Consider the following 14,006-nt stretch of genomic DNA (forward strand, 5'->3'; position numbering starts at 1 on the left):
GATCGTATACACATTATTACACTTCGTTACTTTTCTACGATCATGATCACGATCGACTTGTATCATATATATTCTCTGTTACTTGCAGGGGAGAGAATAACGAGAGTATTTTTTTCTTCAACTCTACTAGCTGCAAGAAATCAAATACGTAAACAATCTGCTTCCCGAGTGCAAAACGATAAGGTAAACAAGTTTTGAATACTAAAACATTCTCCTAAGGTCATCTAACAATAAGGACTTTTTCTGTAACGTTCGTAACTAAAAACTTTGCATGTGTAAAATATTCGTGAATTGACTTTCAAATTTATCAGACAGATTTGTTTAAGTCATGACGATTTGTAGATAGATATAATTATAAACGAATTCGAAGATTTTTGAAAATGAAATGGTTTATCCCCTTCAGATGAGACATCATTAGTTTTGTCAGTCCTATCCAGTCTTTCCTCAATAACTTATCCGTTTGTTTAAAGATCAAGCTGCATGATAACCCGAGTCATATAAATAAAGATATCGCGCTTTTAACAAACCGATCTATTTCTTCTGGTATGATCCACAGTGAACACACTTCTCCATTACGGCGAAGAATTCGAAAGTGATCAGCGTAGGCGGTTTCTTATTTCTGATTTATATCGTAAACTTGTAAATTGTTGGTGACGGAAACTGTGAGTTTGAAAATGGCAGGTGAGATTCTTAGAAATATACGTTAAATATAGTTATTAGAAAAGTTTTAGAAACTTGGTTGGATGTAATAATGCCTGAAATACTTCAATGCTTCAGAGATTTCCGTATTGAAGGATGGATTTCAACTCGCAATTCCGAATTCGGCACCGATTCCCATTTTCTACCAGTGGCTGCGCGATCATTGCAGGTATGAATAAGTGGAATTAGTCAAAAAAATCAGACAGATTTTCCCGTAATAACGATTCCCCATGATATTTCCAGGTGTGACGAATGCTACAATGATACAACGAATCAGCGCAAGCTCAGTATTCTCGATTTTCCCCCGGATATATTTCCTCGTGAATACAATCTCTCTGACGGAGTGCTCGACGTCATTTGTAAGATTATTTAATACGTAAAAAAATATCTTATCAGGCAATGCTCGCACAGTTTCATGACCTCTTTATCGTCTCGATTTCAAGGGGACGGAGGTCACAGATCAAAATACCAAATTTCTTGGCTGGTGAAGAATGCTAGATTTTTGGGCGACAACCAAGAGCAAAAAATCACCCCTGTTCCTTGGTTCAAGCTCCCGGATGTTGCAAGGATGGAATTGAATTCCTACATGAACACGGACGCAGGTTTATCCGAGGTTCTTTCATCCCTGCTGCGATATGGAGTAGCGTTTGTCACTCATGTGAGTATGGGGTTCGGAAAAAGCCAAGTATTTGTAATTTACGAGAACAATATATTGCGTTACAAGGGCCGAAATTTGGCGGTTGCGACGAGTGTGAAATTTGCGCCTGAGCGAAGCGAGGGCAGCAATCACGCACACACGGTAGTTTTTATGACAAGCGAATGAAAAGCAGTGGGCCTTACTTGGCAGTGTCGCGGGACGTGATTGGTCAATTTTTTCTCCCTAGGGGCGAAAGTGAGTCAACTGTGGGCTGCTCGTGCGCAAACCCATATCTACAGCACAGATCAAATTGGCTACTTGTTCGTCTCGCTAAATTGCTACGCAGAGTCCCGCACTTTTCATGCACGTGTGATAAAAATGTAATTTAACCCCATGTTGCGTTTTTGAGGTGGATGCCAGCATGGCCGCGACGGAAAAAGTGATAACCAGAATGGCGCCAGTTCAGAAGACTTTTTACGGCGAAATGTTTGAAATTCACAACGGCGAGTTCGAAGACGACAGTGACGTCACTCCGAAACTTGATACTGCACTGCCATTGGATGCCGCCTTCTCGAACAACTATCTTGATGCTCATACGGATAATACGTCCTGGTCCGACGCTGCAGGGTAAAGAGTACACAGATATATGGTTTTAGGGTTGAAAAACCAAATACATTTAGGTTTACTCGAATGTCCTGTCGTTTTGCGATTGAGATGTAGGGAAATGCCATTCATACATACAGCCTACATCATCTGGAAATTGAGAATCAGAAAACACGCCCGTTACGAAATTTCCAGAAATGTTATTTACTCTAATGATAGTCAACGCGAATGAAACAATACTTTTATTATTTAATCGAAATGAATCTGCGTCAATTAAAATAACACAGGCTATGGTATCAACAATTTGAGCAAATTAGGCTTTATAATTACAGTGTGCAAGGTGGTTGAACTTTGTTGGTTGTTTAACCGATTCCAATGTTTTGGGGTCATTTGTCGAAAATTACCTGAGAAAAATTCGAGAAATCTTATATTGCAGTACGATCAGTTATACATGCACAAATGAAATTATCTCATCCACTCTGGTGATGATTACTTGTAAAACGTTTTTCCGGTAATCTCTACAGGTCTCTACGGTTAAAATAAAATAAGCTCGGTAACATTCGAATCTAATAAAAGACGCCAAAGTCGAATCATTTTGAACGTTTCGGCTATGAAACCTTTTCTCCAATTGCTAATACCTTACATCTATTGTGTTATTAAAATTCGTATAAATTCATGATTTTATAGTAAGAATGTAGCTGCATTCGTTTTTACTATCTTTCGTGCAAATAACACGCCTGATAAGTTTTTAAACGCTATTTTTCTTCTCCTGCAACATTTGACCGTAGTACATGCAGACGGTTCGAATGATTCACCCTTAAAAAATTCAGGCTACAAGTGTTCCACTGCCTGAAACCGGCGACAAAAGGGGGAGAGACGATCCTGGTGGATGGTTTGAACGTTAGTATGCTGATAAAACAGCAGTCTCCGGAATCTTACGAGAGATTGACTCGGATGCCAATCTCCGCAACTTACATCGATCCGGGTCAGCATCACACTCACGTGGATCCGCTTCTGAAGCTCCACCCTGTCACTAAGGAGCTTTTGCAGATCAGGTTAACTTTGTTCACAGTTTGTACCGTTTCGTATTGTCACGATAAAAGTTTGTCAAATGAAGTAATTCGCATCCGCCGTTTTCGACCACAGGTTTCAACTCTACGATCGTACTGTGCTAAGGACTCTTCCTTACGATCATATCCAGCAACATTACCACGATCTTCGCCTCCTCGCTTCTGTCATAGCCGACAAAAGTGGCGAAACCCTGGTAAAACTTGTACCTGGGGAAGTAGTCTTTATAGACAATTGGAGGGTGTTGCATGGCAGGACTGCGTACTCAGGTTCCAGACTTCTTACTGGCGGTTACGTGGCTCGCACCGACTGGCGAAGCAGAGCCACAGTCATGGGCCTGATAGATTATTAACTATAATTTCGAATTAATAAATAAACAACAGGCCGTGAACCTATATTAGGATCAAGAAATGAGTGGAGGATAGTTCATTAATTCAAGTTTTTATTGTAATAACGCAGACCGAATATGTATTTTTTTAATGTTAAAAGTTAAGAATAAGTAAAATATGATAATAGCATATCTTAAATAATGATTTTCGTATGAATTAACGGTAGTTGGATTTTTTGATTTAAAATTCTATTACAGCTAAAACTCTCTTTCGCTGTTTCCCTATCTTCTGTGGACATATTATTCAAAATCATGTCCGAGCAAACTATATGCATTTTAATCTTTGTACTGTTTGCAATATAATTATTAGCATTACGATACAAAGTTTTATTGATATTCTACACGCTTTGATAACCCCGCCCATGTGTGTCAGTTACACTTCCGATAAGCAGAGTTATACTTTTAGAGGGTCGCTGTCCATTCTAATCATTTCCAACTGTCACTTCGTCGTGTTGCCTTGAGAAGACCATAGATCAACGTCTCTTTACACGCTTGGTGTGTGTGTGTGTGTGTGTTGATCATTTGTGACATCTGCGTCAATGGAAAAAGCAGGTAAACTTATCAAATACTTCGTTACTATACGCTGTGATACTGTACGAAATACTTCAATGCTTCAGAGATTTCCCTATTGAAGGATGGATTTCAACTCGAAATCCCGAATGCAGAGCCAATCACAATTTTCCACCAGTGGCTGCGCGATCATTGCAGGTATGAATAAGTGGAATTAGCCAATGAAATCGGACCGATTTACGCATAATAACGATTCTCCGGAACATTTCCAGATGTGCCGAATGCTACAATGATACAACGAATCAGCGCAAGCTCAGTATTCTCGATTTTCCCCCGGATATATTTCCTCGTGAATACAATCTCTCTGACGGAGTGCTCGAAGTCATTTGTAAGATCATTTAATGCGTAAAAAAATATCTCAGGCAATGCTCGCACAGTTTCATGACCGTCATATCGTCTCGATTTCAAGGGGACGGAGGTCACAGATCAAAATACCAAATTTCTTGGCTGGTGAAGAATGCTAGATTTTTGGGCCACAACCAAGAGCGAAAAATCACCCCTGTTCCTTGGTTCAAGCTCCCGGATGTTGCAAGGGTGGAATTGAATTCCTACATGAACACGGACGCAGGTTTATCCGAGGTTCTTTCGTCCCTGCTGAGATATGGAGTGGCGTTTGTCACCGGTGTGAGTACAACAATCATTACATTATGCTACATGAAGGGTATGAAGCTTTAGGTTTTTAATACCGATGTTACCGTAATAGAAACACTTCACAAAAATGACCATCCGTTTCATTATCTTCTGTGAATGACGAGGCTGAACGCTTTTTTCAGGTAGAAGCTACTCTCGCCGTTACCGAAAAATTGATAACCAGAATGGCGCCTGTACAAAAAACTTTTTTCGGCGAAATGTGGGAAGTTCATAACGAGGAAATTGCCGATGCCAGTGAAGTCGCATCGGAGACCGACATAAAGCCGCACTATGACACTGCATACACAAGCATCGCCCTTGGTGCTCATACAGACAATACCTACTGGTGCGACGCTGCAGGGTAAGTAAGAGGTGTTTTGAAATTTTTTAAACTTCCCACAGACAACGAGCTTTCAAATTTCAGCCTGCAAGTTTTTCATGGTCTGGAGCCTGCGAGAATCGGAGGAGAAACGCTCCTCGTAGATGGCCTGAACGTTAGTATGCAGCTGAAACAGAGGTATCCGGAATCTTACGAGAGACTGACGCGGATGCCGGTTTCTGCGACCTATGTGGAAGAAGGTCAGCACCATACGCACGTGGATCCGATCCTGAAACTCCACCCCGTCACTAGGGAGCTTTTGCAAATCAGGTTGGCTGGTCTCTTAGAATTTTCCATTCTTGTATCGAGAGGGAGCAGCGAAATGAAGTAAAAATAAATCAAATTGAATAAAAATATCAAATCCCTATCACAGATTTAATCTCTACGATCGTTCTGTGCTGAGAACTCTTCCTCGTGATCAGATACAGCAACACTATAACGATCTGCGCCTCATAGCTGCTATTGTGGCCGACAAAGAGGGGGAAACCCGCGTGAAACTTTCGCCTGGAGAAGTAATTTTCATTGACAACTGGAGAGTAATGCATGGCCGGACCGCGTATTCTGGTTCCAGACTACTTGCTGGTGGTTACGTGTCACGTACCGATTGGCGAAGTAGAGCTGCAGTCATGGGTCTGCTCGATAATTGAAGGTATGCACGAGTGTGTATGATCAATTAATTTTCAACAGATGAGCAAGCGAATTAACTGAGAAATCAGCCCACTACGTAATGATACGACACATTTTTTCTATTAATTTTTATCCAATGTACAACGGAAATATAACGTGTGTGGTAGAAAAGAAAGACTTATTAGGATTAATCGTAACATACTTATCGATACATTGTCAAATTTATCCTTAGTACTTGCTATCGGTAGTATGTTCGAAAACGTTGGGTCTCGCATAGGTAATTCTAGAATGATCTTGAGTATCGAAAATTTTTATAATATGTTTCGATACATCGCGCCGAACGACGTTTGCAAAATTTTTCTACCGTATGTAATAATATAGTCTCTAATTTTCAATGTCTGTGAAAAAATTACAAGAAATTATACAATTGGGAAACAAATCAGAACAGTTATTATACATGGCATCACGCTTTGGAAACTTCTCTTATTCAGTGAAGCTTGTCGTGCTTGGCTAATCTGTAACTCGTAAAAGAAAAGGTGCAAACGCAAACGATTACGAACGGTATTAACGAAACTTAAAGTCGTTCAAAACTCAGTTTTATTTTCATACTTATTGTTAGTTAATCGAAATACCGTAAAATTAACGTAAACACTATTCACGAAGTCTACCGGTTTTACCGAGAAATTTGCTAGACTCAATTTTCACGTCCCTTAAAATCCTCACTTCACAATATTTGAGATCTCGACATCAGACTTTTTTTTTCTTTCCAGATAATGGCAAGAGTCTGTCCTCAACGATCTCTGGCAAATTGTCTTCTAGGGAAGGTTCGAACCTTGTTGATGTAGAGGTAGACGCTTTTGCCCGACGACCATTAATGCCAGTAGTAGAATTCAATTCCATATTTGTTCTTACGGTAATATCAGGCATCGCTAAATCTCCGTCAGTTTTTTCACAAGTCAATGGCTGAACAGAATTCTCCTCGTCGTTGTGTCGGTTTTCCATTCTGTCAATCCTGGGTGGCTTTTGATGAAGACTGTTTGTACCTTCCAGGTCCTTAAAAACCACAACATTTACATGTACCTCATAATAATTAGTCCTTTCATATTTTTGAATTTTTTTATATCTGAAGAATTTTTGCTTTGCTTCAGCAAAAAGCTAATTTTAAATGAAGTAGATCAAATTTTGCCAGATTTAACGAATACTGTTTATTTTATTCTATATTTATATCCAGTAGTGGTTAAACAGCACATAAGGATAATGGAAAAAAAAATTGAAACGGAACTTGTTTCCCTGCATCATTTAACATTTTGCAATATTACAACACCCATACGTCTTGAATATTTTTGGGAACCAATCCCAAACTGTCTAACATTCCAGTCGCCTCGGAATCCTCGGTAGGGTAAGCTGATATCCTTTTACATTTGATCAAATGCGTCGCTGCAAAAGAACCGAAAGATGTTATCAGAATATAAAATTGGATATAAAAAATGATCTCAAACCAGTAGTAAATGAATGAATATACATTGATACCTAATTGGTTTCCATCAACCGACGAAAAACCGCAAGGACACTGCATTTTATTTTCCAAGGGTATGTTCAGCAGTGGTGAAAGTACTGCTAAGCCGGTCAGTGGTCTAGCATTGTGAAACTGTTGCTGATGTTCCTTGAAAGCTCGCCAACAGCACGTCGAGTATTTGCAGTGCAAGCATTTCTGTTCACCGCTGTAAATTATTAAGTATTACACCATACGGTCATATAACAATCGAAGCAATCATTGTACGAAATTAGTTCTACGACCAAAAAACCGACGGGTAATCTTACGGGTAATGTTCAAGCTCATCTATGTCCTCCTCGCACTCCTGACAAGCCAACTTAGGTGGTGCAAGAATTCTAATCGGTCCTTCGGACCATGTCTTCACGTTCTCAGTGTTGGGTAATTCCTGTATAGGACTATCTATTTCGATACGTTTCACTGGGTTACGTGGTCTCGGTATCATTATACCGTTTTCAGTTGCGATGTACGGAATAATTTCTGTAAAAATTTACGAATACGGTAATTTAGACTGTAATTATTAATCAGATATTATTGATTCTCACGCAGTTCTCAACTTACTAGGGCTAGACAGGAAAATGTGCAACTCTTTCTGATGCGTTATCAGCGCACTTTTTTGGTTGAACCAAAGACAGCATCGCCGACATTTGTTACCCCTCCCTTCTTCACGCCTCAATGAATGCCTCTGCATGTGCAATAAGTAGGCATGAACAACTGGTAGAAGAGTGCCTGAATTACCGTCCGTGCAGAACTGAATCACCTGTTTAACGCGCGAATTTTAGTTATTACACAGAATTGGTAATGACTGGGTAAAAGTCAAATGCACCGTTCTTCTTACCTTGAGACAATAAGGACACATCAGACCATCCCCTTTCTCATGGATTTTATAGTAATGATCGATGACATCTTTATGACTAGATGAACGATAACCACAGGTCTCGCATCGGTATGGCATTTCCGACGGATAATGAGTAGCTGCCATGTGATTAGCCAGTAGCGTACCAATCACTGAAAAGAAAATTAACGGTACAGCAGTCTTATCTGCCTTAATGTTGACTAAAATAATACAAGGTACTCACAATTGAGCATCGACTCACCAAACTTTTCTTCGCAAATAGCGCATACCACCATGTCACCGTTGGCACTTCGCCCCATTGTGCTGTGCGCTTCGCTAACGTGCGTTGTCATTTGATGCTTGGACGAGAATACAGCGCAGCAATACCTACAGACCGGGGATTCCTTTTGTCCAGGTACTTGTGGCCTTACATGGGTCACCATGTGCTCCATAACTTCTGTATTCGATCGCATTATCGTAGTGCACAGAAAACACTGCACATTATAATACAGAGTGTATCTTAAATGAATGTTACACATCTATCTTTCAATTACTTATTGATATCATAGAAAATTCTGTGCCCACTTTCATTTAGTTTTACAAGTGGAAATTCCCGCGAAAATATTGTCGGTAGCTCACCTTCATGTTTATGGAACTTTTACGCTCATCTAAAAGCCTGTTCTTGTCACCCTCCATTGTGGCATAGTAGTACTCCTGAAGTTGTATGTTGTCGCCGCCCTTGTTTTCCCTGTCTCTAAATCTCAGTTCAGGCGTCGATCTTTTCACTTCAGGCTCGGGACTCGTGCCTTTAGAAGGTATGAGTCTTTTTCGGTTTCGTTTAGGCCCCGGTTTATTGTTGTTTCTAGTCAAGTCAACCTGTGTTATAGTCTGAATAATTTCCGCGTTGTTTGATACTGGCTCCTTTGGGATCGAGACCATTGGAGCCAGCTGCGGCGGAGCCAGGTTTGAATAAGACCAATCCTGGAATGGATTTGCTGCAATCTTAGCCAAACGATCTAGTAAACAGTCAGCTGAAAATTACAGATATTGATAGTCAACTTGGAGGTATATAAGACTGCTTTTTCGTTCTCATCCAAAGAATCCAACTTACGAGAATCAATTCTAGTCTGCTCCGCTATGTGGATTATTATATTGTCAAATGCACGAGCTGCTGTTTTACCAAACATTTCACGCCAGACAAGGTCGTCTAGGAATTGTTGTATCATTTGTCTACTAAGAAGACTTAGCGTGTTTTGAAACATTCTTGGTACGATTTTTCTCAGGTATTCCATAATGTGGTAATTACTGAATGTGTTCCTGGGATTTTGTTCAGAAAACGCTGACTGCATCACATTGTGAAATCCCATTTCCTGGAGGGTAGATTTGTCGACTGTGTAATCGGTAAGTATTTTGGATTCTTTGTGGACCCAGTCTCGAAGCGGATTTAATATATTGTGAAACCTTCGTTTGAAGGACCTGTCGCCGTCATGAACAGGGTCACAAGCGCGCAGTCGAATTTCCTGCGTTTCCAAATTCAAGATACCCAATACTTCTACTTTGACCTGTTGAACGAGAGATTAAACATATGAGTTCATCTACAAAATGAATAATATCAAAGATTGAAAAGATACGCAACATACTTACCTGTAATGAGCACAAGTCGATACATAGAATAAAAATTTACCTGTCTCAAATTTCCATCTTGCGATGTAGTTCCAAGGCTGATAACTCCGACTTGAACCATAGAATTTTTGCCACCCATTTTACAACTTTTATCCCACACAGCAGCTGTGCAAATGCTGCGAAGATTGGTGTAAAAATTTTTTACATAAACGTTAGATACTTTTACCCAAGAGACGACGTTCTGCACGTTTGTTTGACAAGCCCAGTGATAAATTAACTTTAGTAAAACAGTTGGAGTGTGCGGAGCTCCTTGAAATATCGAGCCAGAGAATACTGAGACAAAACGATCCGGGCAACAGCTCGATATCCACACGTAACCACCAGAGTAGGGAAATGTACCAGAATCACTGTACATTCCAAGTTTCAATTTAGTCTTTTGATAGTTACTACTGTGCAGGTTGCAGTACTGCTCCGATCGCACTAAACCCTGCTGTATTAGCCATTCGGCAAATTTTGTTGCTGAATACATCAAGACGCTCTTAACTTTAACATCTGAAAACAAGATTCGCCATTAACAGGGGTGTTAATCGTGTACGATTAAACGTTTGTTTTTGTTAAAACACCTCGGTACAGACCCAGTTCCGTTCTCTCTGCTTGCGCAAGCTGTGGCGTGATATCTTTTGTGCAAAGGTTTGGCCGGGCAACAACAACCAACGAGGGAAAAGTCCTACCGCCGTTCATTTTATTGAACGTTATCTCTCTGCCATCTGGCAGGTTGCGCTTCGATTCTTCGATCTGTTCACCGCCTGAAATAATTATGGATTTAAATATTTAGTGCAGCAGATAAAAATGATCTCAGTCACATCAAACTTATAAGGATAAATCGAGACTCTATACTCACTTGCATTTTTGTTACCCACAGATATACCACCTATGCTAGTGTGTTCTGTTGGTCTTACAATGATTGGGGCAGGTTTCTGTTGTGGTTGCTGCTGCTGCTGCTGCTGTTGCTGTTGCTGTTTAGGAACCGTTTTTATCCTCAGATTTGTCACCCCCTGAGGGCTCGTCGTTGCTGGAACAGATGATTTAATTCTATTGATCAAAACCAGAGGTACGAACAGCAACATTCATCATTATTTCTACCCAAATGTAACTGCATTTAACATCAGATTGCAACTTACTAGGAGTAACGACGTGTGTAGGGGTGCCGGTTTTTCCTCTGGTTCTGGAAACTGGAGTAGGAAGCTGAAATTGGTAACAGAGTTACAAGTATTCATATGCAATATGCACTTCTTTTGCATTCCCAGTCTGAGACCAAACTTTTGTTGACTAAATCAAATTCCAATTTTTGGCACGTCAAATTTAGGGGTAAAAAAATAAACGACATTGTGAACAGCACAGGAAATAATACCCAAAACGCCACCGTTCAAGTGAATTTCAGTTTTCACTCACTTCTTCCATGATATCAGGCTGCTGCACTTGGAGCACTTTTGTTCTACGGCCAGATCTCGTGTACTTGTACTGGATTAACAGAAACAACAATTATGAGGCTGATTTTTGATATACGGAACACATAGATGCATCGATCTACGTACGTTTTCATTGGTTGATTGCGAAGACACTACCGGTGAAGGAGTTGCTTGCGTGGTTGGTGGGGTAGCTAGAAAACGACATAGTGTTAGTTTCACAATTGTCCCAGGAACATTGAGTGGTTGAAAATAATTTTAAAATACAGTTTGCCTACATTGCTGCTGTGTAACTGCTCCCAATATAACACCCATCCGTGGATCCATCACAAGCTGGATATTTCCCTGATTTCCAGGTGGGTTGCTTAACATGTTCAACTTTATAGGCTGCGATTTTGCCTGGTTCTAGAAATAACATCAGCAATGAGTATAATACATAAACTGAATCTTAAATAGCTCCTGAATCTGAGTTTCGCACTTGGAAAGTTTATCATTGGCAATTAAATATGCCAAAATGATGAATCAATTGAATTATTCAACAAAGTGAAACTTACAGGATTCAACAACGAAGACTGGCTAGGTTTGACGATTGCTGGCTGTGGAGCATTTCCTGGTCTGTGGAAAAAGTTCAGGGTAATAAGTAGAGAGTGATGCTCACTATTACTAAAAACATTGGATTTTTAACAGCTGGTTAATTGCATAAGATACTTACAATGTGTACTGATACCCTTGGACAGCACCTGCTTGACAGAGTAGCTGACCACCACGTTCTTTGATCACTTCTTCGAGTGTTCCTGCAACCTTAAGAAACATTTAAATATAAAACACCTTTATTAACAGTACATGCTGTTGCTGTATTGAAACACTTTACCAGGAATGCCAAAGTTGTGGCAATTTCCCTTGCCTAAGTTTTTAGTTTTCAAGTTTCTCACTCTGTTTAACAGAATATACACAAATTACTTCACGCACGAGTTCTTTACCTTATCATAATTTTCTTTCAACTTTGCATTGTGCGCAAGCTGAGATTCGCTGAGAGGCTCCTCAGAGCAGTCCAAGTTAAGCGTCATGCTGATAGGCCTGGTATGGGTCACAGATCGAGTAATTAACCGTCCTTTCGGCATTGTTAAATTGGTTTACCAACCAGTTCAGGTATCCTCGATCTGAAAACTACAAAGTGATGTTAAAAAGGTTTTCAAAAATGTGTCGCTCCTGAATAGCGGATAGCGATGGTCAACGGGTAGCGGAGTATGTTACATCCATTACATACATTCAACTGAAAAATAGGAGAATATGTGAGAAGCAAAAAAATTGAAAATCATTAAAGAAAAGATTGTAGATTTAGTATTGTAGGTGCAGTAAAATTATGTTGATAATGAATGAGCCTAATTTATTAAGGTTACATTAGTGTTTTTATAATAATATGTGTGGGAGTGAGAATTGTACTGTTTAGAAAAAAAATATTCTGAATGATACATTGATGAGGTAATTTTGAATTACAGTTTGTTTAAATAAAAGCTTTGAGGTTGTCCCGTCTGCGGGTAAGCAATTCTATTACCTGTATCAAAAACATCGGTTTGTCCGCTAAGTTGCGGCATTGGTAAAACGATAAATTTTGATGTAAATAAAATATAGGTTACGGGACGATATTGAAAATCCTACGGTTAATCAAATGTGATTCAATATAATTTCAGCCTACCTTCACTATTCCTTGGCAAAATACACACTGCAATTTTATCGAGTTTGAATCATTATCACCGCGGGAATATCTTTATCAAATAACAAAAATCACACAGCGCAACACCGCAACAGCGGTGTAGTCGCGACCACGTTAAGATGGCGGTTCTCGCGCGTCTCCGCGGTGGATACTCTCTGTACTATAGAAAACTAAAAAGAGAAGGCAGAAATAAACGAATGAGCTCGAGTGCGACTGTGGTGGAGATTACTTTTGAAAGAGGCGGTATATGTGACCGTTAAATGCCACGTTCCTGTACTATAGAAAACTAAAAATAGAAGGTAAAAATAAACGAATGAAACCAAGCACGACTGTGATGGAATTTATTTTTGAAAAACGCGGTATATAATGTGACTCAATGCCACGTCTCCGTATGATTGGAAAATGTCCTCATGACGTCAGAGCCTATAACTATAGGCGCCATTTTATCATCACATAACCTAAGTTTTTAATTTTAATCGAGGCAAATCGTAATTCTTAGGGTTTCAAATTACTCATGACACATACGTTTAGGAAACATAATCAATAATATACCTATTCTAATGTGGACATGCGAAAAAACACAGACAACAGTCAGCTGTCAGCTGGTTGCATTAGTTCAATTTCTTTCCATCAGATGACGATTTGCAAAGAGTGATAATCTCAATGGAAACGATGGAAACCTTAAAAGAGAAGGTAGAAATAAACAAATGAGATCGAGTACGACAGTGATGAAATTTATTTTTCAAACACACGTTATATGTAATCGCTAAATCTGAAGTCTCTGTACTATGAAGAACTAAGAAGAGAACGTAGAAATAAACGAATGAGATCAAGCACGACAGTGATGGAATTTATTTTTGAAACACGCGGTATACAATGGGATTGCTAAATGCCATGTACCGAGATAATTCTACGCCCATTAAAATTCCAAGATGTCAATGGACGATGCAGTCTGATGCGTTGAAAACATTTTTACGCAACGATAATGAAATAAAACTTATTCAGTTCAGGGAATAAAATTGTACACGTCGTTTTCACTGTTGTTGTCTTTTTATTCATTAAAATTAAAGATATCAAATTTTCCTCAATGTCGTTGCGCTTGCTATTTTTCAGACTGATTGAACAACTAGTTCTTTACACATTCTGAAATCTCTCATCGTATCATAATCGTAAAACACACGATAATTGAATTTTACTAACTTGTACAATAATTAT

The 14,006-nt window shown here is 39.4% G+C and overlaps 3 protein-coding genes across 6 annotated transcripts; 2 read left to right on the top strand and 1 right to left on the bottom strand.

The window, feature by feature from the left end:
* The first annotated feature begins 113 nt into the window (after positions 1-113).
* On the top strand, positions 114-3,654 carry LOC124215318 (trimethyllysine dioxygenase, mitochondrial). The gene is made up of 8 exons (XM_046618573.2): positions 114-183; positions 557-681; positions 778-868; positions 943-1,058; positions 1,143-1,357; positions 1,746-1,963; positions 2,770-2,994; positions 3,086-3,654. The coding sequence occupies exons 2-8, from the start codon at positions 675-677 to the stop codon at positions 3,357-3,359; spliced, it is 1,146 nt and encodes a 381-aa protein (XP_046474529.1). The 5' UTR covers positions 114-183; positions 557-674; the 3' UTR covers positions 3,360-3,654.
* Positions 3,655-3,790: 136 nt separating this feature from the next.
* On the top strand, positions 3,791-7,092 carry LOC138190288 (trimethyllysine dioxygenase, mitochondrial-like). The gene is made up of 8 exons (XM_046618572.2): positions 3,791-3,947; positions 4,013-4,103; positions 4,178-4,293; positions 4,375-4,589; positions 4,739-4,956; positions 5,020-5,244; positions 5,348-5,623; positions 6,372-7,092. The coding sequence occupies exons 1-7, from the start codon at positions 3,935-3,937 to the stop codon at positions 5,619-5,621; spliced, it is 1,152 nt and encodes a 383-aa protein (XP_046474528.1). The 5' UTR covers positions 3,791-3,934; the 3' UTR covers positions 5,622-5,623; positions 6,372-7,092.
* Positions 6,166-12,929, bottom strand: row (relative of woc). Of its 4 annotated transcripts, XM_046618566.2 has the most exons (21): positions 12,774-12,926; positions 12,633-12,658; positions 12,058-12,244; positions 11,790-11,878; positions 11,632-11,692; positions 11,356-11,482; positions 11,207-11,271; positions 11,064-11,132; positions 10,793-10,856; positions 10,513-10,689; positions 10,247-10,417; positions 9,673-10,163; positions 9,100-9,550; positions 8,628-9,019; positions 8,251-8,482; positions 7,992-8,161; positions 7,715-7,913; positions 7,423-7,633; positions 7,132-7,322; positions 6,932-7,038; positions 6,166-6,654 (listed from the first exon to the last, which is right to left on the bottom strand). In XM_046618566.2, the coding sequence occupies exons 3-21, from the start codon at positions 12,196-12,198 to the stop codon at positions 6,349-6,351; spliced, it is 3,714 nt and encodes a 1,237-aa protein (XP_046474522.1). In that variant the 5' UTR covers positions 12,199-12,244; positions 12,633-12,658; positions 12,774-12,926; the 3' UTR covers positions 6,166-6,348. The 4 variants fall into 4 exon arrangements, with proteins under 4 accessions (XP_046474522.1, XP_046474526.1, XP_046474521.1 ...); XM_046618570.1 differs by lacking the exon at positions 12,633-12,658 and having other exon boundaries at positions 10,513-10,683; positions 12,774-12,929; XM_046618565.1 differs by lacking the exon at positions 12,633-12,658 and having other exon boundaries at positions 12,774-12,929.
* Between the last annotated feature and the right edge of the window lie 1,077 nt (positions 12,930-14,006).

Source organism: Neodiprion pinetum, chromosome 3 (assembly GCF_021155775.2).
Source record: "Neodiprion pinetum isolate iyNeoPine1 chromosome 3, iyNeoPine1.2, whole genome shotgun sequence".
Taxonomy (NCBI): Eukaryota; Metazoa; Arthropoda; class Insecta; order Hymenoptera; family Diprionidae; genus Neodiprion; species Neodiprion pinetum.

What these genes read in the sequence shown, in the direction of transcription:
- LOC124215318 (XM_046618573.2), top strand. An exon ending in TCCTGGTCCGACGCTGCAGG is followed by an intron (nt 1,964 to 2,769) that starts GTAAAGAGTACA and finishes TAAAAAATTCAG; the next exon opens with GCTACAAGTGTTCCACTGCC. An exon ending in AAGGAGCTTTTGCAGATCAG is followed by an intron (nt 2,995 to 3,085) that starts GTTAACTTTGTT and finishes TTTCGACCACAG; the next exon opens with GTTTCAACTCTACGATCGTA.
- LOC138190288 (XM_046618572.2), top strand. An exon ending in CGGAGTGCTCGAAGTCATTT is followed by an intron (nt 4,294 to 4,374) that starts GTAAGATCATTT and finishes CTCGATTTCAAG; the next exon opens with GGGACGGAGGTCACAGATCA. An exon ending in AGGGAGCTTTTGCAAATCAG is followed by an intron (nt 5,245 to 5,347) that starts GTTGGCTGGTCT and finishes TCCCTATCACAG; the next exon opens with ATTTAATCTCTACGATCGTT.
- row (XM_046618565.1), bottom strand. Translation starts at nt 12,198, where the DNA reads ATGCCGAAAGGACGGTTAATTACTCGATCTGTGACCCATACCAGGCCT. An exon ending in CAAGGGTATCAGTACACATT is followed by an intron (nt 11,693 to 11,789) that starts GTAAGTATCTTA and finishes CTTTTTCCACAG; the next exon opens with ACCAGGAAATGCTCCACAGC. An exon ending in AGCCTGATATCATGGAAGAA is followed by an intron (nt 10,857 to 11,063) that starts GTGAGTGAAAAC and finishes TACCAATTTCAG; the next exon opens with CTTCCTACTCCAGTTTCCAG.